Below are 27,743 nucleotides of genomic sequence, written 5' to 3'. Positions count from 1 at the left end.
CACTGAAACTACAACGTGGAGCTCAAATAGAAATCTGAGTCCCCACTCTTCTCATCACTTGATAAGAAAAGAAACAAAAGTGGCTTTTAACTCTAATTCGCCCAGAAAGCAATTCTTCGTATACCTTTGTCGCAGGAAACTCCGGGAGACAAATGGTCCTTGTACTCCTCTGTCCTTGGTAGACACTACCTACATTCTGTCAGTCTTATTTTCAGATAAAAATGAACAACCTCCAACCAAGCAAAACCAAAACTGGAGAAGCAAAGACTGAAACAGGGCTCCATTTCTAAAAGCTTCCTTAACCTAAGAAACGACTTAACACAAGCAGGAGCCCCTGGCAAATTGCCACCACCAGGTTCAACTCCCCCAATGCAATCATGGGAAAATCCGGACACTTAAGCTTGATGGCTGTGGAGCCTTGCAGTTCTTTCTTCAGCAAATTCAAACAGTCCGCATCGGGAACCAGACTTTCCAATCACAGCACGGAGTCGGATTAAGCCTGACTTCTCCCACAATGTGTTTGCATATTATATTATTCGAAGTTGATGAATTAATCACCTGAAGAGCTTACCACCAGATTCCATAAATCCTAAATTGCCCATTGTAACATGGATGGTATAAACTTGTCAAATTCCATCTGGGAAGAGTGGAATTCCTGTGGCTTCTTTTCTGAGCCTCTTCCATCTTCGATGTCTATCACACGTGTAATGCAGCCCTTAAATTGTGGGATACAAATACCTTACCACGTACTGCAATTCAGTTCAACTTCTATTTGTTCTAGATCTTAGGGCATAAAGGTGCATATGTGCACAAGGTCCTAGTCCTCAAAGGATTACAGTTTAATTATTTTATAAAACGGCCACCGTGAGCATGGCTGCGGAAAAGGCTCGGCAGCACAGAAGAGAGGCAAATGGCCAAACCGGAAGCTCCAAGAAGATGAGAAATGAAGTCTTTAAAAGTCCTTCAAATTTTGTCTCCCTTTTGCACACCACACTGTCACCTTTCAATTAATTGCTATTAAAAAATCATAGTAACTTTAGAGACAATACCACTACCCTAAACTTCTCAATAACTCACTGGCATTGTGTTAATTCCAACTCATAGGAACTCTTTAACCAGGATTAAACGCTCAGTATGTTAGTAACCTTCTGCCTTTGCCTTTTCCCTTAGTCTATGAGAGTGTGTGAATTTATATTTTCCCCACAGCATTTCAGTAATGTATCATATGCATTCATTCAATCACCATTATACCTAATTGTGATATATACAAATTTATCATTATCAGTGTTAAATTTCACAAACATGGTCCATGGGAGGGGTGGGGTGGCGGTTAGAATTATATCTTACAAATCTACCATGATTTATAGCATTCTACTATTATTATGCTTTAGGTTGTACTTTTCTAGTCAATTGATATTACAATCAGTACTGATCTGAAGAGCTTTACAATCTAATTCGTTTCCAAATTTGCTTTTCTACCATATCCACCTATAACATTTACTTAGGACAAAATCTGTGACGAACAGCACGCGTGCCTCTGGTACCACTCCGTGGTTTGTGGGATTTGCAGTTTCCTACCGGATGTAGAAAGAGCTCGGTGACACAGTGAGTTACCCTGTGGTCGGCAGTCTGAAATCACCAGCCAATCCACGGGAGAAAGATGACTTTTCCCACCACGGGAAGGAGTCACAGTTTCAGAAACCCAGAGGAGTAGTTCCACTCTGTCCTCTGGGCTCGCCAGAAGTGAGGCTTGACAGAACGGCGGTGAGCTGGGAGTTGGAACGAGCATCTATGTCAAATAGCATCATGAATTAATGTTGGGCTGATCATTTAAAGTCCGTGGTTCAAACTCACCAGCAGCTCCATGGGAGGAAGATGAAGCTTTCCCCTCCTGAAGAGAGTGTTACTCTTCCCTAGAGGCTCACTAGGAATCGGAACAGCAGCGACGGCAGTGGAATGAGGCGTGGGTTGGGCGTGCTATCGGCCCTAAGTGGTGCAAACCGTTAAGCACTCAATTACTAACTGGATGGTTTGCAGTTCAACCCTATCCAGAGGCACCTCCAGGAAAGGCTTGGTGTTCTGGTCCCAAAATACCACAGCTTTGGAAATCCTCTGGAACAGTTCTATGCTACACCACACGAGACCCCCCGGAATGGGAATGTCTCAACAACTGGTTTTTGTTGTTGCTTTTAATGGAGACATGAGAACCAAAGCTACAGAACAAGGTTAAGGGGGTGGGGGGATGGGAGAGGTCCAACTGCCTTTCTCTTTCTGGCCCCAGATTTCGGCCCTAGTGTATCTGCTCACTTGGACAGGTTGGAATTATCTTCTGGCCACTGTTTTCATAGACATTTTCTGGAAAGGCAAAGTGGTTAAAAGTTATTTTCGACTGCAATAAGCAACTCTTGAAACATGCAGCGCGGGTTCGCCAGACGAACAGAGAAGCTGAGGAGCAGCAACACTGCAGTGCACACCTGGAGGGACGGATGTACAGGCAGGTGCGGAACTCATGAAGTACCAGGAGAGAGGGGTGAGGCACAAGGTTGAGGACATGTGCAGGTAGTCAGGTCATAGGCCTACGACCCCCATTATGAAAATTTTCCACAGCAGCATTAAGTCTAAGCACTGAGGGAGAATTCTGGGACGCGTGGAGGCAAGAAGACCAGTCAGTGGTGAGGGTAACCAACACTGTAGGATGGAGGTGGTGAGAGCGGAGCTCAGGAAGCAGGTAGTTAGAAGGCGACATCGCTGATGGCATCATCATCCGTCCTGTCTCCAGTTGCACATACCACTGGGCACTCGGTGCCTCCGCCCGGCTCTGGCCAGGTCCACACAGTTCTCTGTACAGAACCGGGCCGAACACCCCTGCCTCTCCCGAAAGACTTTCCAGTCCCTCCTGCTTGTGAGGAGGGTGGTCCTAAGGTGGTGGGTTAGAAACAGCCCAGAAAGTAAAGGTACGAATCCATTCCCGGTAACAGGGAAAACCCTCGCGCTTCCGTTAAAAGTACAAATAAAAAGGCAGACAAAGTGACCCGCTTCAGCAGGCGGCTGTACACACTTTCCTCGCCGCACGTTGCTTCCGCCACTGAGAGACAGTGTGGGTGCAGCTTCTTCCACAATGGCATTCGTACGGCAAGTCTCAGCTGCCCCTAGCGATGACATTGAAATCTAGTGAATTCCTCTGCCGCTGGAGTCTACAGGCCGGTGCTTACGGTAGTGTGTTAGTTGCCGCTGCTTCACGCCATCGCTTCTACTGGGAGTCAGAACCGAAGCAGGGCAAACGTGGATCCCTCTCAGGCGCCTGAGGTTTGAAAAGGGAAGGCCCACTCCGCACCTGCTTCTTCCACTGAGGAGAGGAGGAGGGAAGTACATCTGGTGAGCAACAGTGACCTCCAGTGGTTACGTGGAAAACAGGCCGGCTGCAAAAACTGGTGCACTCCCTTGTGAGAGAATCGGCAATGCCTATTGACACACTCACGTTTTAGATTCAATGTATATAAAACTAGAACCTATAACATGACCCAAAATTAATCCAATTAGAGATTCATAAGGTCCGGGATTTAAAGTGTCTTCTATATTTAATGCTGTTTTATGATCTTCAGCTGTGTATCTTCATAATCACGGACAGAGACTATGAAATAATGACAATAGAATCAAAGTTCCAGATATAATATTGCCATGTATGTTGTTCATAAACTTAGAATCATTTCCAACATTGATCATCAGCCGGGAGTTTCATCTGGAGTAAATTGGTTGGGAGCAGTCAAAATACCAATAATACCAACACACCTGGGGAAGGTTTCTCTGAAAATGACCTAGGGGCTCAAAATGCAATTTTGTTTGTACCGCATGCCCAAGAAAAAGCAATGGAAAGTTAGATGGGGCCACACCAACCGCAATATCCCAGGAACATCTGCCTGACCTACTGGCAGGAGCAGAAATCAGTCGCCACTGGGGAAGCGCACGAACGTTAGAACCTGGCAAGACCTAGCTTTGCACCTGCCATTTGACTTTGGACAGGATCCTCCCTTGGTCTGCCTACTCCAATATGCAGAACAGAGCTACACACCTGACAGGGCTGCTGGGAGGCTAAGTATCAAGGCATCTATCAACACGCATGTAAAACATCTCACTTGGCACCTTGTGCATACAAGCCGCAACATTGCTAATAGCTCTTACACGTATGTATTCAAAGTGAAGAACACTAACAAGTTGGGAAGTGTCACTCTAAAAGCCGACTTTCAGGTTCCATTCTCGATGCCAGGCCTTCCTCCTGACTTCAGTCATTTGTGGTTGTGTTTTCAGGGATCACAAGCAACAACTGCTGTGCACTGATTGACAGCAGAGACAGTTTCTGTGGAATTGCCAGGACCTGACCCTGGTCATCACAATGAACTCTGGCCCAGCAGAAGCCAATTCCCAACCCTGCCTATCCTGAAATCCAGAATTCTCATACCTGTAACACCTCAGGCTCTCACAGGCACTGACCCTCCTCCTGGAGGGGCACACCTAGAGTGCGGGGTCACAAGGGGCCACACGCCGGTGGCCCAAGTGAGAGCTGGACAAGCCCTCGTGCAGGGAGTCACGGATGGTTCCACTCAACACGTGCAACAAGCTGCCTTGGTTCCCCAAAGTTCCTACCGTGAACCCTGACCTCACTAGCAAGGGACTTTGAACACTGAATCAGATCACATCATTCAACTACTCAAAATCTTCCAGCCATCCGTCCTCCTCACTGTGGGTAGAATCAGGAGCCCTGGAGGCACAGTGGGTTCTGAGCTCATTATGAGTTCAAACTCACTGCAGGGGCGGTGAATTATTTGTGGCTTTCCACTCAGTCTCTAACTCAGCAGTTCTAAACCTATGGGTTGCGACCCCTTTGGGGGTGAATGACCCTTTCACAGGGGTCGCCCGATTCATAACAGTAGCAAAATGACAGTGATGAAGTAGCAAGGAAAATAATTTTATGGTTGGGGGGTCACCACCACATGAGGAACTGTATGAAGGGGCCGTGGGCATTAGGATCACAGTTCTAATTCCTACCAGACCACCTGTCTTTGCTGGGTTCTGGTAAGAAGGTGGGGAAAGCTACTGAGAGGACTCACCTGTAAGTGTGAACAGGTTTCCCTGGAGCACCATCCTGCTGGGTATAAAATGAGCCCTCTGAGATGCAGGAGGAGGAAAGCTCATCAGCAGCAAGCGCCTGTAGTAGAGGCCTCTGCACCCATGATTCCTGCCTGGTGAACCGCCTGGGTCCCTATGCCAGCTTTGCCATCAGAGGAGCAGCAGCAGAGCCAGGAGCCAGAGCACGGGCAGGGTGATGGCCTTCCAAGCACACGGAGCAAGTACAGCTGAGTGCTCCTGTGCAGGAGGCTGGCTCGTGGCGGGGGATGCTTCTGGACACTTGATTAGGGAAACTGGGCTTGCAGACACACAGAAGTGGAACAGAGTGCTGTCAGCCTAAGGCTCCTGGAGTTCAGTGCCTCCAAGCACTTAAATTGGAGGGGGGGTGGGGGGGGCAGGGGATGCTGCTCCAGGGAGATTGAGCTGAATGCCTTAGGGTAGAGAGGGGCTTGGGCATTTACCATATATACTCGAGTATAAGCCCACCTGAATATGAGCCGAGGCACCTAAGTTTACCACAAAAAAGTGCATTAAAAATGTGCAGGAAAAAAATCTGGCTTATATACGAGTATATATGGGTAGCAGACCTAAAAAAACTCTGTACTGTGTTCTGAAAAACAACTGTCCTCTCACTGGCATTAGAATCTGTTAACTTCCTTAATAAAGCCTTCAGCCAGAGGGAGAATGGGGGAACCAATCACAGTGATCGACGTATCACACCCCCACCCCATGCCAAGGAGGACGAACAACAGAATTGTGGGTGAAGGGAGACAGTGCACGGTGCACGATATGAAAACAATTTATCATTTCTCAAGGGTTCATGAATGTGGGAGGGTGGGGGAAGGAAGGAGAAAAGAGAAGCTGAAATCAAGGGCTCAAGTAGAAAGAAAATGCTTTGAAAACGATGATGGCAGCATATGCACAAATGTGATTGATACAGTGGAGGTATGGATTGTGATAAGAGCTGTGAGAGCCCCCAATAAGATGATATTTTTTTTCAAAGTCATGAATTTTGGCTGTGGGTTCTGTGGAGCCGGTGCAATGAATATGGGAACACAGAGAAGTGCAAACCATCAGCCACTCCACGGGAGAAAAATGAGGCTTTCTGATCCAGCAAAGATTCACAGCCCGAAACCTCTCCTACAGCAGTTCTACCTGCCCAGTGGGTTCAGTATTAGTAGAAATTAGCTAGCTGGCAGTGAGTAGGGTAAAATCTAAGTCCACACAAGAGTCTGGCCCTGTCCTATGATGACATCCTTTCCCATCACTCCCCACCTAAAGGACTCCCCAACACCCTGACCTCTCTACCTCCACAGGACACCTGCCTGTGTCTGGCCTGTCTGGGAAGTTCACTTGCATTTCCTTCTATCTAGAACAGAAGCTGGCAAGCTTTTGAGATAGAAGACCCAATCCTGTCCCTCACAACCATTTAAAAATTATTCAAGAGCCATAAACATATTTACAAATGAGTATGATGAGCACGATCTAAATAATATCCTTCAGAATTTTTCATTTTTACGTCAGAGCCACAAGTATGTACCGGAAGAGCTGCATTATGGCTCAAGAACAATCCAGAACAATCGGATCCAGAATAATCGTCTCCTCTTTGACGGAAATGCTGACTGCTCTGTTGCTCAAGGCCTTTCCACAGTCAGTCTTCTCCAGAAGGCCTTGCGAGCTCCTGGTCTTGAAAGCACATGTACCTAGACCCCCTTCACCACCTTCCTTAGTTCACAACAGCGTGTGTTCATTTCTTCGCTTTCTTTCTGCAGGAGAACACAAATGTGCCAGGGCAGTGATTTCCATTTGGTTCCTACTGAACCCCCAAGACCTAGACCACAGGATTGAGGTGATATAAAGTTGGCACTCAAGAAACATTTGACAGCTTGTTGAGGGAGGAGACAGGTGAGGGCACAGAGGGGGGGGTGTGTGTAAAGTAAAACAAGCCAAACATATCAAAAACAGTAAATGCCTCACGGGTGTTTTAAATGAGAAAGCCACAGCAAAACAGAAACAGACACATCCCACAGATGAGCAGAAAGTAGTTTTATAAGAGTGGATAAATATGAGTATGTTAAAAGATAGAAAATAATCAGAAAAAATTAATGGTCATAACTTGCGCAAGTTTGGAGGACCTCGCTGACTTCTGAAAAATAAAGATGTTAAGCTATTTACAGTGAGATAAACTATATTTGTAGTTAAAAGTACATCCCCTCTCTTTTAGAATTCGGGTCCCTGAAAACTTATTGTGGTTACAGGAGGGTCAAGAATGTCCTCTGAGCAATAAGCTGAGACGACTGCTAGTCACCAGAGTTCCGGAACATGGCTGGTCCTTGTGGTTCATTTTCTCTGTAGTACTCCACAGGTGAGTTGGTGGTGACAGTGGCCATGGTCCATTCTATTGGGAAAGGGTATCTGCAGGTGTATATTATATTCGCAATGGGGGCGGGGGCACTGAAATTCTTTTTATTCATTTGAGTATGTGTATGAGGAAAATGTCTACTTAATACTGCTATTAGACTGAATCAATATTACATGAGTATAAGCTTATGCAAAAAAAATACCCAAATGAACCCAAAGGCATCCATTTACATTTGAAGCTGAGGAAGAATGAGGCGCCGCAGTTGCTGCCCCATTGCTAGATCCAGCAAAGGAAGCTGAGAGATCCAATAAATGCTCGGTTGGCGTAGGGCCCCGGATTGTGATGTTGCCGACTACTGAAAGAGATCATCAAGGGCTGAGGGCAAAACAGGATAAAGAGACAAGAAAGCTCTACAGATAAGTTTCTCATAAGCTTTCTTTCAATGAAAGCTTGGTGAAGCCATGAGAGGATATTCTCACGTCTTTGATTTTACTTCAGTGGTTTCAAGGAAATAGTCATGAGGAAATATTCTTATCTTCCTACTTCATGTCTAAACGTTTAAAGTTGTTACTAAAATTAACTTTCAGTGTCCCATTTTAAGCGTCTACCTGGAATGATCTGCACATTTTCCGAGGTGGGAATCCCGCCCAAACCAAAATTCCCCACCCCACCACCACCACTACCAAAACTATGTACTTAAATTTTTTTACAAAATGACCTTATCACCTTCAAAGTATTCTCCATTTCACGTAATACATTTGTCAAATCTGTGATTCCATTCTTGGAAATGTTTCTCAAACTCATCTGTTTAGATGGCTGACAACACGTCCTCATTCTTTCGTCACCTCTTCTACATCGTCAAATGGCTGTCCTTTCATGTCCCTTTCCATTTGTGGAAACGAAAAGTCTCACGGAGCAAGGTCAGGTGAGTAAGGTGTGTGGGGTAAGAGAAGCATGTTGTATTTTGACAAAAAGTGGCACACTGAAATGGCTACGTGAGCAGGTGCATTGTCGTCGTGGCAAAACCAGTCCAATCTGCCACAAATCAGGCCTTTTTTGATGTACACTGTTATGCAATCTTTTCAGAACCTCTCAACAGAAAGCTTGATTAGCAGTCTGACCTGGTGGAATGAACTCCAGATGCACTAAGAGTCGACATTGTGGTCCGTTCAGGAAGTTGACAGGTGCCCAGAACAAGGTTTGTCACCAATGGACATTTCACCTTCTTTGAAACAAGAAATCCCTCTTACCCTTGAAGTTTTCCCCACAGCGCTGTCCATATAAGCTGTGTTTAACATCACAACAGTTTCTGTGGCATTTTTCCCCAGCAGGAAAACAAAATTTCACAGCCACAAGATATTCTCTTAAATCGGCCATCACAAAAACCAAGGTCTTAGCCAAACTGCTTTTACCAAAAATGTCACTGTGACCAGTGAGAACCTTCCCAGGCGACACCACTCGCCTACCAGGAGAATACTGCATCTTACAACAGCCCCACTCTGCCCAACACAATCCCATTTGGGGGTACACCCTTGTATTACGTAACAAATATTTTCCAAAGGTTTCAAAGAAAACTGCTGCTTGATTTACAGAGTAGATTCTTATTACTTCAAGCAATTTGTTGAGGATAATTGATAACGACTATAACAAATAAAAAATTAACTACCAAAAGAAAAATGTTAGAGTATAAAAGACAATAGTTGCATATTATATTAATCAAGAGCACTATTCCTACAAGCACATGTATATGGGATAGTTTGGAATATGTCAGCTATCTATTAAATTACATGGCACTTCTGGGAGATTAATTATGATGAGTAAAAATTAGTCACAGATGGCAAATGAGGGAAATAGATCCAAGCTCTTCCTGCCCTCAGAGGTGAAGCCTGATGCATGTTAGGCCTGATCTGGTTTTCAACATGTTCTGTACTTTTTTGTTTGTTTGTTAAGGTTTTCTCAGATGTGTTATGTCATTGGTGGTCACCTCTTGAATTTTTGTTATATGTTGTTCAGTATATGAAACCCAAGATTGATGAAGCTATAGAGACAGCAAGCAGAATAAAGGGGCAGGGGGCAGGGGGATACAGTGGTGGTGATAAGGGTGGTAAAGGGAGGTAAAGTTAAGGAGTTCAGGAAGGAAACGAATATTTCAAAACTGAGTAGTAGCAATGGAACAATACTCAATTATGGAATGATATATCTCCATGAACTCCCAATAAATAGGATTTAGGGTAAGGTGACCAGATTTTAACATTGGTAAAGCAGGACACCATTGATAAAACTCATATCCTGGTGAAAGAGCCACATGAAATAGCCACATGGCAGCCGAAAACCACATATCCCAGCTTGTCGTGCATTCTTTCCAAAAATCGGGACTTTTTAAAAATGCCGCAGGGCATGGGAAAAATTGTTAAAAAGCGGATGTCTGGTCACCTTATTTTAGCGGGGGGGGGAAATGAGGCAGCAATGGCCAAGGCCAAGGCCATTCGGAATGCACGTTTCCTAGCTGGCCAGTGTGTTAATCTTTATGCTCAACTATCCAGTCGTGTGTGAGCTCGTCAACAGTTCTCAGCAGGGGTCAGAAGTTCTGGATTACATAAGGCCTGTGAAGATTGTCAAACTGTGCCTACTTCTCCACAAACTGCACTCTGTGTTTCAGGTGTGGCCTCAGTCAACAATCTTCAGATTGAAAGCACACTAACTTCCTGGAAGTTATCCATTTTTCGGCGCCATATGAGTCACACTCCAGCCCAGCAGTTCTCCACCTTCCTCATGCCGCGACCCTTTCATACAGTTCCTCATGTTGTAGTGACCCCCCAACCATAACATTATTTTCGTTGCTACTTCATCACTGTCATTTTGCTACTGTCATGAATCAGGAGACCCCCGTGAGAGGGTTGTTCAACCCCTAAAGGGGTCACAACCCACAGGCTGAGCACCGCTGCTCTAAACCTAGGAAAGCCGTGAAGCAAGACTAGGATCGTGTACCATTACCTAGACCTAAGTGAGGCAGGTGCTCAAAAAGGGTCCAGCTGTGGTCATCAATGTAATGATTCTTCAGGATCAACAGCTGGCAAACATCCCGAGCCGTTATGTCAGTGGGCACTTCTAAAGCCCTGCTGGTTTCATCTTCACTGTATACTTTAATTACCTGTGTAGACAGAAACAGGGAAGAGAGCTATCATATTCTATGAAATATCATTCTAACAAAGCAGCAGCACATGTATCAGCTCAACTGAAATTCAATTATTTCTGGGACAGGTTCTTGTACACCTGATCTTATACAATGGATCAAAAAATTACCCCTCCAAGACTTGTTTATAACATCTAAGTCACTTTGTCCTCATACATCCATGCTCTTTGCTTCAGTGTCTAAGTTAAAAAAACTATTCAGTAGTCGTTCAATATTAATTCTCTAGTTCTCTGGTCTGGTGTAGTGGGCTGTAATCCATATGGTCGGCAGTTCAAAACTACCAGCAGCTCCAAGGGAGAAAGACTAGGCTTTCTACTCCTGTAACAGTTACAGTAGCAGAAACCCACATCACTGTATGTCAGCTTTGACTCCATGGCAGTGAATTTGTTTTTGTGTCTGTTTTCCTGGTCTGGGAAAGATATTTTTATAAATTTCTTACCAATATCTCAAATTTTCTATTGCATATTTAAGAACTATAAATAATCCATGTTACATGAGTGATTTATTTCCAGATACATTCAAGTAATATACTATACATACTTGAATATAAACCAAACTGAGTATAAGCCAAGGTACATAATTATTACCTGGGAAACCAGAAAAACTGATTGACCCGAGTATAAGCCTAGGGTGGAAAATGCAGAAGCTATTGGTGAGTTTCAATAATCAAAACAAATGAGAATAAAATTACTTAAAATTGAGACATCAGTGGGGTAATGTATTTAAATATTTATTTTAAATAAAAAACATAAATAAAAGGACAACAAGTCATTTAACATTAGTAAACCAACACAGTAAGTGGAAAATTGGTTCAACAAAAACAATAAGGTATCCACAATGATACCTTAAGAGTACTATTCCCTGAGCTCAATCAGCAACCAAGCTGAAATGTAAAGTTAAAATCCTTCAAAACTGGATTCCTCATCATCATCCCGTATCCCAATGCAGAACTTCAGCTGGTGTGAGGTCATCATAGACGCTGTCCTCATTGAGATCGCCATCATCACCATCACTGCTGTCATTTTCATACAAAGCGCAGTCTTCATTGCCATCCATAGCATTACTAATACTACATTTCTGGAAGGCACGTCGCACCATGTCTTCTGGAATGTCTTCCCATGCATCTTGAACCCACTTTGCTATTAACTCTATGTCAGGCTTCATGAGATTTCCTCCTTTTGTTAGTCGGGCTTGACCAGATGACATCCATTCATGCCACATCCTTCACACATGGTCTTTAAAAGGCTTATTCAAAGATACATCCAGAGGCTGCAGTACAGATGTAAGCCCCGGGAATAACGGCTAAAGTAACTTTACTAGATTTTGCCAATTTTTTTATGTGATCGATAGGTGGGCTCCGAACATATCCCACACAGGTAACGATGGCTGCTCCTGGTCGTTGGTTCCAAAGTTCTTCCAGCCATTTTTTTGTTCCATCTTCATCCATCCAGCCTTTAATATGTGCACGCACAGTAATTCTTGGTGGGAAATTGATCTTTCTAGGCAAGGTATTTCTTTTTAAAATAATGACAGGATGCAGCTTAGTTCCATTCGCCAAACATTACAGAACAACTGTAAAGTGTGTGTTTTTTTCATTTCCTGTGGTTTTGAGAAAAATAGTTTTTTCTCCTAAACTTGCCACAGTTCTGTTGCTTGGAAGATCAAAAGTCATGGCAGTTTCATCCATATTCCCAATATCTGCCAGGTCATAATTATAAATCCTTCGTTTTATAATAAATGACTAGAATGACATAATTTTTTCTTCAAAGCCTTGTGGCAATTTCTGGGAAATCTTTGTTCTTTGTCTCAAACATTGTAGGCCAAACCTATTCATGAAGCGGGTACACCATCCTGCTGATGCAGCAAATTTTTCAACGCCTGGTTCTTTATATTTGTCATCCTCAGCCATTTGTAGAGCACGTATGCGGATTCCCATGCGTGTTACGCAGTAACCATTTTGACTATACTCCATAACCCATTTATGAAATTCACTCTAGAGTCCCATAAAAAGACGTTAAACCACGTTGAACTATTTTAGCTTTTGGAATCTGTTCCTAGTCAGCCTTCATTTTCCGCCACTCCCTCACTTGCTTTTCGTCAACACAGAATTCCCTACTTGCAATACTGTTATTGCTCTCTTCTGCTCTTGACACAACTTTCATTTTGAAACCAGCCTCATATAACCAGCGTTTTTGTTTTGGTTCAAGAGCATCCATTTCTAAAAGGGTAAAAAAAAACAATACTTTGAAAAAGAACTTTCATGGTAAGGTGAGGTGTTAGCTAGGAGGAGGCGGGGCGGTGGGGGAGAGTCCATGCGGGTCGGGGATGCAGGATGTGAATTAACACAGAGACCAGAGGGGAGAGATGGAGCACAGCCACAGACACATCCTTTACCAGTTCAGCTGCCAGCGTAAGTGAATCACTAAGGGTGCTTCTGTGAATTGGAGCCATCCACGTCCTAGGACGGCTCTGATTGGTTAGATGTGAATAAACAAACATCCAAAGCCCTGCAGTGTCAGCGGGGCTTTGAATGAACAGCAGAGAAACAGCAATCACCTGTGAGATAACGGGCACTCGTTCTGTTACTTCAGGAGGGCCCCAGCAAGATGTTACACCTTGCTGGGGGTACCACTGACCCTTGCAAAAGCCAACCCCAGTTTTTTAGCACATTTTTTGTGCTGAAAAACTCGGCTTATACACGAGTATATACGGTAAGTAATTGAATCAGGCTTTATGAGAAGATTCCTTCATTTCAAGTATGAAAGTTTAGGCAGATCCTGGCTAGACATTCACCAAATTCTTTTTCTTTCATGCTTTGCAAGTAGTCATGGCCTGGTGACTGGGTTCTAGTCTATGGAATGTACGACAGGGTGATGGTGCCCTTCGAGGACCAGCCCATCGGAATCCCAGCATCACCCCCCATGTCCTTTTGTCATGTTCTCACCAACGGGAAGGGCCATCTCAGGACTTAGAGGTCAGGGAAGGCACAAGATGGAAAGAATCAACTAAACCGGAGTCTGAGTGGCCGCTTGAGAAGTGCCCAAATAGGAACGCCTCTCCATGCCACCACCGCTCCATTCACTGCCATGGAAGGCACTCCAAGTGACAGCACCCCACAAAGACTGGGCAGAACTGGCCTGTGGGCTCCCGAGACCATCCTCCCTCGGAGCAGCCCCACATGGAATCATACAGCCCTGGGGCCGCTAAGCCTCCGCCACCAGCAACTGAATATGGATCTACTGGCCAGAGCTGTCAGCAATCCTAATGGACACAGAATTAAAGAAAGCTTTACACGCAAGAACATCCCCCCTCCCTCAACTTGACTAAGCTCGTTGCTAGAATTTCCAGCCTAGAAGAACACCCATGATGGTACTACAATAAGGTTCACACACAAACACACCTGGGTGGGACATAGACAAACACTTCAATGCAATGCAGTTGACCGGCCACAAAACAATAGGCATATTCTACATATGTTGTAATTTAAACAATTGTAACTTAAAATGATTTTATCCTATCAATCACTTATTTTTTAAAAAGGCTACTCTTAAAGACAATGCAATGACACAGGGGCTTGTTTACAGTATTTAGGGTGAAAGAAACTTTTGAAACTTATTGAAAAGTATTTCTCAAAAGCATTCATCCAATCCTTATCAAACAAGTATTTATAAAAAGATTTACACAATAAATCTGGCCTTTCCCAACAACTATGGAAAACGGCTTTTGCATACACGTTCCCAGCAAAGCATGATTTATAATGCCATCAACCTAAATATTCAGCACTTTCTTTTTAAAAAGGTAAATGACAGTTCTTTGGAAAAGTGAAATATCATATGGTTCTTTAAACTGTTATTCAAAATAATGCTATAGCTTTTTTTAAAACTTGTAAAAAACAAAATCAGGACACCAAAATAGATATACAGTGAAACAGAGCAAACTTACTTGTTACCTTGAAGCTAGCCACTCCCCACTGTCCTCTGTTAACAGTGCCCTGGCTTGGAGGAGCCCTCGTGCTGCCGTGGGCGCCCGGGTGACGCAGTACTTTGAAACCACCAATCACTCCTTGAGAGAATGCGGGCTTTCGACTCCTGTTCAGAGTTACAGTCTTGGAAAGTCGCAGCAGTTCTACCTTGTCCTAAACAATCTCCACGAGTCAACATCGACTCGGTGGCCGTGAGCTTGGTCTTCTTTTGAGCGCTGGGTGGCTATCTGTGAGACTGCAATTCAAATCCACCAGCTGCTTCAAGGCTTTCAGTCCCTGAAAAGACTTACAAGCTGAGAAGCCCTGGAGGCAGTGCCACCCTGCTCTGTGGTCAGAACTGACTCATGGCAGTGAGTCTGGGGTTCTTGGTGTAATTGCCTTCTAGCCTACCACTCCCTCACGCCTCGTCAAGCAGCGCTATAATTCCGGCAGCTCCTCCTTAGCTTAGTGGCAGTATGCTGGAGCACTGGAAGTGGCTTGTAAGAACTGATCTCGTTCAGGCAGGCATCATTACATCAGCCATGGCGGGAGTATTTACAGCACAGAAAGTGGCACATATTCAAATGAAAAGTAACCGGCTCACTGCCCTGGAGTCCACGCTGCCTCACAGTGAACCTAGGGAAAGGACAGAACTGCCCCTCTGAGCTCCCGAGACCGTAACTCGAACTCTCCGCCAGAGAAGAGCCTCACCTCACTGCCACTGAGCTGATGCCGACTCACAGCGACCCTGTCAGACAGGGTACAACTGCTCCTGCGCGTTCCCTACGCTAACTTCCATGGGAGGGGAAACCCGTCTTTCTCCCACAGAGCAGCTAATGCCAGAACAGTCAGCAGCTGTGTTAGCCTGGGTTGACTAGAGAAACAAATTCATGCGCTGTCATATGTGTACAAGAAAGGGCTTCATATACAAGAGCAATTGATTATTGAGAAAACATCCCAGTCCAGTTCACATCAAGTCCGTAAGTCCAATATTAGCCCGTATGTCTGATACCAATCTATAAAGTCCTCCTCAGACACATGAAACACATGCAATCACACCAAATGCAGAAAATCGTGTAGACCCAGTGGCAGTGGAAGCATCTCAGCACTGGCTTGGGTCTCCACGTGGTTCCTCCAGGTCCAGGGCTCCAGCACAGCTCCATGAGTCTTGTCAACAGGAAGGTCTCACAGGGAGGGAGCATGCGTCCTGCCTCCAACCAACTACCTCCTTAACACCTCCAAATGAACTGCAACCTGACTGACAGGCTACACTCCATCCCTTCACTCTTTAGTCTCAAAGTGACAACAGATTATGTAACTACCAAGGCAGCCCAACGCTTAACCACTAGGCCACCAGGGATCTTGCCTATAAATAAATAAAAACTTTTTAAAAAGTCTTTTTCTTAAAGCCAATTCATCAGCTTCGGGCCCAGTATAGATGTGTGCTGACTAACCATCCGCACTTGGAATATTCCTGGCATCAGGAACACCGGTTGCTTCCAAGTTGCACACGAGGTCCAAGCAGACCCAACCTCCAAGTGTGCACTCAGGACTGTTAGGTGGGTTCTTCAGTCGATGTATTCTGGGATGATGGATACTGGACCTGCTTCGGCTTCTGTTCACAAACAGAGGGAGGAGGATGGGCAAATGAAGGGTCCTGGTGACACTGTCGGTGACCACTGAGCTGATGGTCAGTGGTTCAAACCCACTAGCCACTCACAGGGAGAAAGATACAGCTGTCTTCTAATAGAGATGTATAGCTGCCTCCTTTTCATCCTACTAGCGCTCCCATAAATATGGTGAAGCTCCTCAAAACCACCGGACTTTCTGTAAGAAGTGTGGCAGCACCAATCCCACAAAGTGACATGGTACGAGAAGGGCAGAGCTTCTCTGTCTGCCTGGGGAGAGCGAAGACAGGACAGGAAGCAGAATGGCAGAGTGACAGACTAAGCCAATGTTCCAGAAGAAGGCTGAAACTACAAAGAAGATTGTGTTGAGGCTTGACGGTGCCGAGCCCAGATCAGAGAGAATGCAGGCTAGTAAGAGACCTGGGAGGAGATCAGAAGAGAAAGGGCCAGGTGACCCAGTTTCAAGCTGCTTCATGACTATCAACAAAAGAAAAATATGATGTTACATTCACACATACACACACACGTATAGCCCTGAAAAACCTTATAAAGAGAGGTCTGTAGGAAGAGAAATTGACTTGAAGGCAGTGGGAGAGGGTTGGATGGGCAAATGGGCCCATAGTAAGTAAGCCAGGCCAAGAGATTAACTTTTTTAAAAAGGTTCTAAGGCTATTAAGCTATTGGTTGAGCCACTGGATCAAGAACAATGGAAACCTTTGTGTTTTTAATCTTTTGTGTCCTGTGTGGCTGTAAGCTCCCAATGGCAACAGCAATCGACTTCTCTGCCTTGTTCTTTCTCGCCATGGCCCACTCCCATCCATGCATCGCAGTACCGTGAGCTTGGCTATTCGCCAGCCTACGCTGCTCACTCTGCCCAGTAAGGTCACTTGCGAAGTGCAGACCCTTTGCAAAGGGCTTCCGTGTAAGTAAGGCACAAACACAGAGCGGTGTTGCCCTCAGAGAGCTTAAGCCAAGTGGAGAAAGCGGTATTAAACCAGGTTTTACAGAGTAGAGCCCAGAAGTGCGGCATGCTACCACATCACGAAAGGCGGGTTGGAAGGTGGGAAATGATCCCGGAGTCTCAAAGGGGAGTGAGTCCGGGTAGGTAAAGGGAATTAAGGTCAGAGTACTTCAAGCAGAGGAGTTCTGGGACAGGAAGGAGAGAGGCAGGTTCCCAGACTTGAGAGCCATCTAGGCTCCAGGAACAGTAAGCAAGAAGCTTGGTCCAAAGGAAACTGAAACGATAAGGATGAGGGCAAGTTTGGGGGGAGTATGACTACAAATTCAGAACCAACAAGAGTCATGGCACTTCTAGACAGCAAGCAGCCCACGGGGAAGCCTGAGGAAGGTGAAGGGAGAAGAGAGAAGAGAGCCCAGAGGTGAATCCTGAAGAATCCAACTTAAGAGCGAGTGAGAGGGACTAGCGTGGAAGCCTGAAAGATAGAGTGAAGGAAGAGAGAACCAGAGAAGTCAGTTCCCACCCGAATCAGATTCGAACTCTGACCTTCCCAGCCACAGTGTGTCCATTTCTCAGCACACCAGGCTGTGGCACAGCTCCCCTACGATCCCGCCCACCATGGTGCACACGTGCAACCCATTCTCTCAGCCGTGCATGCGACACCCTCCATGGGGAAGACGTTTCAGCATCCCTCCGACTACCGGTGTGCTTCATCTGGCCAATTCCCAGTTGGTGCCAGTTTGGATAGTCCATCCTCCATAAAGTCTTTCTGACGCCTCCAGACCTCGTTTTGTAGGTTTCTGTTTGCAGGTCTTTCTCCCAACAGTATCAGTATTCACCATTTAACGTGGTATCCCAGGCTCCTGGCACAGGGGAGGGAATGTGAGTAATGAACTGCTAATGGCAGGGCTGGCAGTTCCAACCCACCATATGAAGCTACCTGCTCTTGTGGAGGCTTATGGCCTCAGAAGCCCTAGATCAGATCTCTATGGGCCCAAATTCTGAGGAATTCTAATATTTAACAATGAGTCAGATAAAGGGTGGCTGGGTTTGAGATGATTGAACTTTGCAAACTTGCAGAGCCTATAAAAGTGTTTTGAGCAAAGTGACATGCAATACATTTTTATAATATTGAATTTTAAAATGCTTTCTGATCAAAAGACCTGATTTGTCACGGAAATATTTGGAAGGAGTTCAGAATCACAAAGATCATGCTAATGACACAAGCTCACTCTCATGAATAAAGTTTGAAATCTGGCTAATTGAAAATGAGACACACTTCGGCGGGGAGGATATTTTCTATCATAAAGTATAAGATTGTTATATGCTCAGGGAAATAAATTATTTAAGAATAATCCAAGTTAAGTACTGATTTAATGATACCACCGGCGAGCAGGTCTGAGCTTCGAATGCATTGAGACAGTCATGTCATGCAAAAAGGGTTATGAAATTCATTGCATTTTTTTTGTTTACACAGGGCTCACAAAATCCCTGATCTGTTTCCCCTCTCGGTGTTTCTCACGTTCATAAATGGGGAGGCCATTGTAAAGGACATGTCTTTATGTTTTTATCTGTACTAGAAAACAAACTACGGATAAACTGCAGAGAATGAAAACTCCAGACCCCATCATTGTGTTCCCAAAGAACCTGTGCACGAGTCAAGAGGCAGCCGTTTAAATAGAGCAAGAGACTATTGTGTGGTTTAAGAGCAGAAGGAGGTGTGTGAGGGTTTTATCCTTTCGAAATACTGATTCAATCTGCATGCTGAGCACTGATCGGAGAAGCTGGACTACAGGAAGAAAACTGCAGCAAGAGTCATTCCCTGTGATTCACAGATGGCACACGTCTGCTTGCTGAAAGTGGACTTGAATCACCTGCTGGTAAAAATTAAAGACTGCAGCCCTCAGTACAGATGGCGGCTCAGAGTAAAACCAAAACCAAAATCCTCACAACTGGACCAATAGGCAAGATTGGGAAAGAGAAAAGATCAAGATTGTCATTTTACATGGACCCACAATCACTGCTTATGGAAGCTGCAGACAAGAATGGAAATGATGAATTGCAGTAGACAGGTCTGCTGCGCAAGACCCCTTGCCAGTGATGAAGAGGAAGGATCAAGGATGCCCCTTTGAAGACTCGAGTATACATGGTGTTTTTCAGTCGCCTTCTATGCATGGGAACATTGAATAATGACTAAAGAAGATCTAAGAATCGATGCAGAAAGGTGGTGTTGGCAATAAAAAGTACCACGAGCTGCCAGAAGAACAAACAAGTCTGTCTTGGAAAAAGCAGAATTAGAACGCTCTTTAGAAGTAAGAATGGTGAGGTGTTTTCCTCTGGTCCTTTGGGCGTGTTACCAGGAGAGAGCAGTCCCTGGGAAAGGCACCTGCCTGGTACAGTAGAGGGTCATGGAAAAGAGGAAGACTACCAGTCAGACAGATTGCCACGGGAGCTGAAAAGGCAGGCTCACACCGAACCCTTGTGAGGCTGGTGCCGGCCTAGGCAGCATCTCAGTGTGCCACACACAGGTCATTCTAGAGAACGGACTTGACAGCACCTCACAACATCAGGAGACAATTGATGGGACTTGAAGTGTGGTGAAACTCTCTTGCTCTCGCTCTCTTTGAGAAAAGTAACCATACTTTTATTTAAATAGATGTCAGACCTTCCACCATAAATCCAGGCTTCTGTTGTCACAACAGACTGCACTGAGCACTGGCAGGGGCTGTTCTGACCGAAAGCTGTTTGGAGAGCACCACTCCTTACAAGGCAAGGTGATTTGGACTCTGGCCTGCTCCTCCATGTGGACCAGTTCCGGGACTTGCTGTACATTCCATCCCAAGAAAGACTTAAGAAGAGGAGGGACCTGCAGCTGCTGAACATGTTCGGGTTCCCTGTACTCCATGACTACTCTATTTGTTTTCTTACGGTAACCTCCCATCACCAGGGAGGGATAACATAGGTGTGAACCTCTTCGTTTGCTTGTATGCCCTGTGGGATAAGCATTGACCTGTTAACCCACAGGGTCGGTGGTTCAAAATTCACCGATGTCCCCTTAGGAGAAAGAAGAAGCTATCTGCTCCCATAACAGTTTATCATTTCAGAAAGCCTACAATGGGTTGCTATGAGTCAGAATTAACTTGATGACAGTGGGTTTCACCTTTTTGGTTTGGTCTTTGTTTGGGGCCCTAGTCATGCTAGTGGCTAATTGCACAGAAGCCAGCTAAAGGGCCGACAGTTGGAATGCCCTTGCCCCTCTCAGGAGGAAGAAGTGGCAGCCTGCTTCCATCAATATGACAGCCCAGGAACCCCAAAGGTCCGCTCGTCTCTGTCTTATGGTGTCACTCAAGTTGGAATTGCCTTGATGCCAACGGGTTTGGCTTTTGGTCTTCTATTTCAAAGAAGCAAAGAAAATTAAAAACACCAGAGATATTTGACAGCTACACCAAATTCAAGGAGGAGGCAAAACTTGGGAAAATGAGGGGGGAAAAAAACCACAATTGGAAAATGGGACCATTTTGTTCACATTATGTTTTAAAGTTTAAAAATAATAATAATTTGCCAAAATGGAGAAGCACAAGTTTAGAGGGGCTAGACCAACTTACATCCCTAAAACAGACACACCCTTTCACTTTCCAACAAATAGCGCCTGCGGATAGGCAATGTTGAGACTTTTTTACAACAAATAGCGCCTGCCTGCGGATAGACAATGTTGAGACTTTTCTTTGAGCTCTATTCACGCAGTACATTATCTTTTTAATGCTGTTTAATGGCGACACTCATCCAAAATACACCTTCATATCTGCACAATGACATCATGTTCAGGTTGATGTTCCACAGCAGTAACTCCCTGCCATCTCTCTGACTTACGCAGCCATTGTAAAATACCTTACCCGGCCGCAGCATGCCCTTTGTTAAGAAGACTCACTTTATTGCTATTTATTCTCCTTAAAATATGAAAAAGGAAAAGGCCTAAGCCTTAACTCGCTAGTGGGGTTTGCCTCACCAAAACTATTACAACACAAAACTGCATTATTGGGAGGGGGTGAGGAGCGGGGAGTGACATCATCACAGAAAGCCGCATGGCTAGTCTGAGTTAAAAAGGTAAAAATTTGTGTGACCCTATGAAAACCAAATATGAGAGGTGCTTTGAAGAACCATTAAAGCAAAATATTAACGTCTTGTTTCCTCTTCCTACTAGGAGGTAAAAAGAAATTTTAAGTTTATATAGCCATGATTTTTACTAGAGTGATATTACATGATGCCAGTTAGGTGGTCTCGCTTCCCAATCTGCTTGACAAAAGAAGAAGAGAAAAAAGAGGGGGAAGAAGAATATTCTTTATATCTCACTCAGGTCTATAAATGCATTTGACATTCTCTGCCAGCAGGGCTCTTTGTACGAATAGGGGCTCTCTTTGCTTCACCAATGGGTTACAACTTGACGAGCAAGCGAGGCAGGGCACCACGGCAGACGAGGTCTGTGTTTAACAAGCTCCCCCCAGGACAAACAGAAAGAAGGCCCAAGGACGGCCCACACTGTACACACAGGCTGTGCCTGGCAGAACCTTTCCATGTCACGGTAATCATGACCATCAGGGCACCCTTAATCTCTGGAACAGTTTACAGCTTTGCAAACAGCTCGAGGCACATATGGCAACTAGCAATTAAAAATAAATAAATAAAGAGACACAGTGCATATGTGGGTCGAGCAGATCTCTGTTTTGACTGATACCCTAGTCAACACATTTACACCCGTCATAGATTAATACCACTATCCCAGACTTTCTTCTGTGGAAAATAGAGATATTAAGAATTTACATAGCCCATATTAAAGCAGTAGACACAACAAAGTGAAAACATAAAGAAACAATAACCCTAGGAATAGCTCAAGGCCCCGTAAGGACCGGGACTAAGAGGCAAAATATCTAAGACAAAGGCAATCTCCAAAAACAAATAAATAATGGCAAAACAGAATTTGCAAAGCAATTCAATGACAGCTCACCTTCTCCCCATAGCCTGCTTGGTACTCATTTGCTACAATCATCAGAAATCCTGATTCAAGAAGGTAATTATTGTAGAAAGTTCTTAGAAAACACAGAGCAAGGTAAACAGGTAGCCCATCGGGGCCGTTTCTCCCCCTTGCTCACACACTCAGTGTCTCCACCCCCTACTCCAAGGAATGGTGCTGAGGAGTAACCCATGTGGTCTTGAGTCCAGATCAGTCCCAGAGTCTTTGAATGACCCAGGGGTCACCCTCTGGTTATTGTAGGTAATGCCAAAGAGCCAAGAGGCGGCAAGGGGCCTGCAGTGGTTATCCTTTATAGAAGTAGAAACACTGAATAGAGCAAAAATAACCAAACAGAGAATAAGCCAGATTAAAGAGTAAGAATCCACAGCATAAAGGGAATGCATAGTATAAAGTAAAATGGGAGGAGGGTCTGGAAAAATGGTGGACGAGGGAAAAGATCACAGAGCATGATTATGCTCCACACTAAAGTTCTCTTTTAGGAAAACCTGCCACTTTTAACGTCCCATACCTTACCATTATCAGATACATTTTTAAAAACAGAAATAGGCATGTGCACATACATCCCTGGTGGCACTGTCAGGTGAGCACTGAGCTGCTAATCACAAGGTCAGCTGTTCAAACCCACCAGCTGCTCCAAGGGAGAAAGCTGAGGCTCTCTGCTCCTGTAAAGAGTTCCAGTCTCAGAAATGCTCGCTGTGAAGAGGAATCCACTCAGTGGCGGTGGCAGTGGCAGTGGGACATGTATATATGTTTGGTGATGAGAAAGAAATTACCTAGGCACATGAAAATTGGCTCTCATTAAGTCCATTTATTTCCATAGTAAAACATAGCTCTATAGACTCCAAACACTGGGTTTAAAATGGTTCTAAAGCCATCTCTATGTCTGAGTTTTTCTTTATTATTTTTCACTCATAGATAGGCAATGTACCCAAAACACGTGAAATGTTTTCCTAACAAGGTCAGAGTGGACCTGATTTTCATGTTCTTCTAACTATGGAATGCAGTGTCTTAAGATAAGTGGGGACATTCTTACATATTTTGAATTCAGTAACTCAATGTATTCCCTTCAGAGGGCATGAGAAATCGTCTATTACTACTTACTCCAAATGTCTAGCCATGGTGTGGACAGTGTGACATTTTAAAAACAAAGGCTGTTTGCTCCAAAAGACCTAAGAGCTCAAGAGAAGCTGTCTCTTCCTTAGTGCCATCCCGTATGGCGTTGAGAGCTGTCAGATATTTGCTGAGAGCAAACCAGTCCGCAGTCTAGACAGAGAGGGTAGCAGCACCAGCATGGGCTGCCTCTCTGGAGTGAGACCTCCATGACCACATTTTCTGGGACCTTTAGCCCTGCATGTTTAATTAGCTATATCAAGTTTTGTCAGTTTTATCATCACAATGAGAACTGTAGGAATTGATTGCCAAGACCAGGTCTATGCATACTCCCGTGACCCCTTTTCTAATTTAATCCCTATAAACTCATTCCTACCCTCCAATTTCAACCACACTTTATTCCTTTGGCTCCTTGAAGGGACACTCTCTTTCCTGACACGGGACCTTTGCACGGAACACTGTGCCCTGATCATCTGATTTCACCTCCTTCCGATGTCAGCTGCACCATGATTTTCCCGCAGTGACCTTGGCAGTTCTTGGGCCAGGTTCTTGGTCTCCTGCCACCACGTTTGTGACTTGGATGATGAACAACTACTCCAAATGTTGTATGACAGCAGGGACCACACCAGATGGACGCTCTCACGCCTCCCCAGAGGTCAGTGCCTGGCCGGGCTGGGCCCTCGGGAACATTCTTTTAGCAAAAAATGGAGCTTCCATGTCTAACCCTGCGTGAAACCATATTAGGGATTCCCAAACAGCAAGCCGCTTGAGAGCCTCCCAGAGTCTGAAAACCAGCAGGAGGAAAAGAGATATACAGGAATCGAGGGGAAAGCATCCCAAAACTTCCATGAAGCCTGTGGATTCAATAAAGTGGTCGGGGTGATCTCTGGGGCCCCTTCAAGTCAGGGACTCAGGAAAAGAGTTGGGGGAAGAAGATGAAAGGAGACGTGGGTGGGCCAAACATGAGCAAAGACACTGAGGTAGAAAGGAGCAGAGACTATACAAGCAACACTAAACATGGCGCCCCCGGGGGCCTAGTGGTTACTTGTTGTGAGGTGACCTGAAAGGTGAACAGTTCAAAGCCGCCAACCGCTCCGGGGGAGAAAGAGGGGGCTTTCTACTCCCATAAACCGTGAGTCTGTGAACCCCGCGGAGCCGTTCTACTTTGTCCTCTAGGGTCGCTGTGGGCCGGCTTCAACGCCAGGCCAGGGAGTTTGTTTCCGTGCAGCTGTTTTGTTTCTGCCAAAGTTACCTGAACTGCACAGGAGTCAATGGGGCCTGTGGAAGGGGCCCCCTCCCCATGAAATGCCAAAGGCTGGTGTCCGTCCAACACATGAGGAGGTCACGTTCCTCATTGCCAGCTTCCCCCTGCACGAGGCGACTCAACAAGCCATGGACTGAAAAGACCATAGTCCAAAGTTCAGTGCTATGTTTGCTTTTTAACACGTTCAATAGATGGTTGGCGGCTCCTCTGACCAGTGTAGGAAGTCCTCTGACTTCTGGATGCTGCATCCAACCCATAGGCATTGAGGCTTCTTTATGCGCATTTTCAAAACCAGAGGCAGGTAGTGCTGCTCTGGGTGGGACCACTCCATCAAGCCGCTAGTCCCCTTGGTTCTACCGTGGGATTCAAACATCTTTACACTGGGGCTCTTCCCTTAGGTCCACAGGACGGCTATCCTCACAAGCCCTCTGATAAAACTGCAAGGCACATACACTTGCCTGCTAGCCCAGGATCACAAGCAATGCATGGGGCATGCCTGCGGAAAGAGATGGCCGATTCCGAGTTAAAGAGCCTGTACTTTCTAGGCATCTACAAGAATCTTCCAGGGGTTCTGGATATGAATTCAAAATGCAAGGATGGATTTTTCTGAGATGTTCATAAATGTTATCCAGAAGACGACGTTTTCCGCCCCTGTAAAGATTTTCTCTCTCCGAAACCCTAAGTAGGTCCACCAAGAGTCAAAATCAACTCAGTGGCAATGGGCTGGCAGGTTACCAAGCGAAACAGGGCCAGTGTAAACCCATCGCTGGAAATGTCCCAAACTTGTCACCTCTGAGAGCTTGGATCAAAGACACTGCAGAATCAGGCCTCCTGGAGGTTTCCAATCTAGAGAGGAGTTTCCTGCAGGCAAAGGAAGGTCCAGGAAACCTCCTCCCCCGGCAGACACCCCTACCCCACCCCACCATATCTTTCTGCCTGTCGTTTTTTTTTAATAAACCATTTTATTGGGGGCTCACACAACTCTTATCACAATTCATTCATTCATGGTGTCAAGTACATTGATACATATGTTGTCATCATCATTTTCAAAAACTTTTCTTTCTACTTGAGCTCTTGGTATCAAGTCCTCATTATTTTCCCTTCCCTCCCCCACCATCCCTCCCTCATGAGACCTTGAAAATTATAAATTATTATTATTTTTTCATGTCTTGTACTGTCCAATGTCCCCCTTTACCCCCTTGTCTGTTGCCCATCCCCCTGGGAGGGGGTTATAGGTAGATCCTTGTGATTGGTTCCCTCTTTCTCCCCCCCCCCCCACCTTCCCCTTCCCCTCCTGCTATGGCTACTCTCAATAGTGGTCCCGAGGAGTTGATCTGTCCTGGATTCCCTGTGTTTCCAGCTCTGATCTGTACCCGTGCACATGCTCTGGTCTAGCCAGATTTTAAAATCTGCAGATTTTCTCCCGTCTGCCTCAGGCCAAGAGCCTCAAGCATGGCTTCTACCTTTGGGCTTCATTTCACCCTCTGGGGTTGGCAAAACAAAAACTCTAATTCCAACTCAAGTGCAGGTTCAGTTTTCCTAAGAGAGAAACAGGAAGCCTTTCTAGTTTGCTCAGTTATGCGGCATAAAACGTCAGTTCCAAATGGACCCATGAAAAACCCCAAAGCCAAATTCACTGCCAGCAAGTTAATTCCAACCCATATTGACGCTAACTAGGGTTTCAGGGGCTACAAATCTTGACGGGCGCAGAAGGCCACATCAGGCGCGCTCTCTCTCTCGGGGAGGCCCCTGGAGCTGGAACCGCTGGTCTGTGGGTAGCAGTTTGAACCAGGACCCGACAGCGCCAACCACGGCTCCCCATCATACAAAAGTGGGGAATTAAAACAATAAACATTATGATAAACCCTATTTGTAAGTGACACGCCCCACATGTTATTGCAAGACCTAAATCCAATAAGGTAATAAAAGAGAGTCAACATCACAGATCCTAATGTTTCCAACACCTTCATCAAAGGAGCGTTCTCTGAAGCATCATCATTGTTAAGACTTAGGCAATTCCTGACTGCTAAGATGCCCATCCTTGCCAATTCATCTTAGAACAAAGAGCAACTAACAAACAAAAAAAAACCTTCACAAGTTCTCCTGCTTATTCATATTTAGGGCAGAAAACTACTAGCCACGCTTGTGTTGGATACAATGTTGTCCCAGTATCTCCTTTCAGTGTTTATGCATTGGCTTAGTCCCAGAATGATCACCCATGGAATGTTTAACCTAAAACATGAGCCATTGGTTTACACAGTGAGAAAGGAGGACAAGTTGGGAGAGAGATGGAAGAAAACGTGACAAAAGGAGAGAAGGCATACGTGCATGCCTGGAGGAGGGAGAGAGACTGTTCAGCCAAGGACACATCAAGTCTACTGCTGTCTGGTGTCAATTGGAAAATTTTAGTAAAGTACACAACTGCATCCACTACGAAAAGCCTCTTTTTTTTTCCAGTTAGCTTCTTTGAAACTGGGATCCAACTAACATCATCAATGTTACGTTCTTGTTTAACAACAAGCATATAAGTACTGATGCTCCTTTTAAGTGCTGGTGTCTGAGATGCATTGGAACGGGCTGCGTTCAGACTTGGTAGGACATTGGGGATATATTCTCAAAACAGTTGACAGCACATTCTAGATCCTGGCCTTCCTGTGATATGTCGTGCTCTAGGGTGTGCCGATCTAGGCTCTGTAATTTTGCTTAATTTTTCTAAACATTTATTTTATATCAGTGCAAAATGTGTGTGTGTGCTGGTGCAGATAGGAACTGGAAAGACAGGGAATCCAGGGTGGATGATCCCTTCAGGACCAGTGGTGAGAGTGGCGATACTGGGAGCGTTCAGGGAGGGTGGGTTGGAAAGAGGGAACTGATTACAAGGATCTACATGTGACCTCCTCCCTGGGGACTGACAACAGAAAAGTGGGTGAAGGAAGACGTTGGAAAGGGCAAGATATGACAAAATAATAATTTATAAATTATCAAGGATGCATGCAGGAGGGGGGTGCATGGAGGGAGGGGAAAAAATGAGGACCTGATGCCAGGGACTTAAGTGGAGAGCAAATGCTTTGAGAATGATGAGGGCAATGAATGTACAAATGTGCTTTGCACAAT

At 45.2% G+C, this 27,743-nt stretch overlaps 1 protein-coding gene across 2 annotated transcripts in view; it reads right to left on the bottom strand.

The window, feature by feature from the left end:
• Positions 1-27,743, bottom strand: part of GRB14 (growth factor receptor bound protein 14) — a 144,905-nt gene that overhangs the window by 35,649 nt on the left and 81,513 nt on the right. For both annotated transcript variants that reach the window (XM_075529488.1, XM_075529490.1), the window contains one exon: positions 10,481-10,637. In XM_075529488.1, coding sequence (XP_075385603.1) covers positions 10,481-10,637 — 157 coding nt within the window. The remainder of the gene's footprint in view (positions 1-10,480; positions 10,638-27,743) is intronic.

The sequence above is a fragment of the Tenrec ecaudatus genome, chromosome 13 (genome assembly GCF_050624435.1).
Source record: "Tenrec ecaudatus isolate mTenEca1 chromosome 13, mTenEca1.hap1, whole genome shotgun sequence".
Lineage (NCBI taxonomy): Eukaryota > Metazoa > Chordata > Mammalia > Afrosoricida > Tenrecidae > Tenrec > Tenrec ecaudatus.
This window is presented reverse-complemented; position numbering and strand designations above follow the sequence as displayed.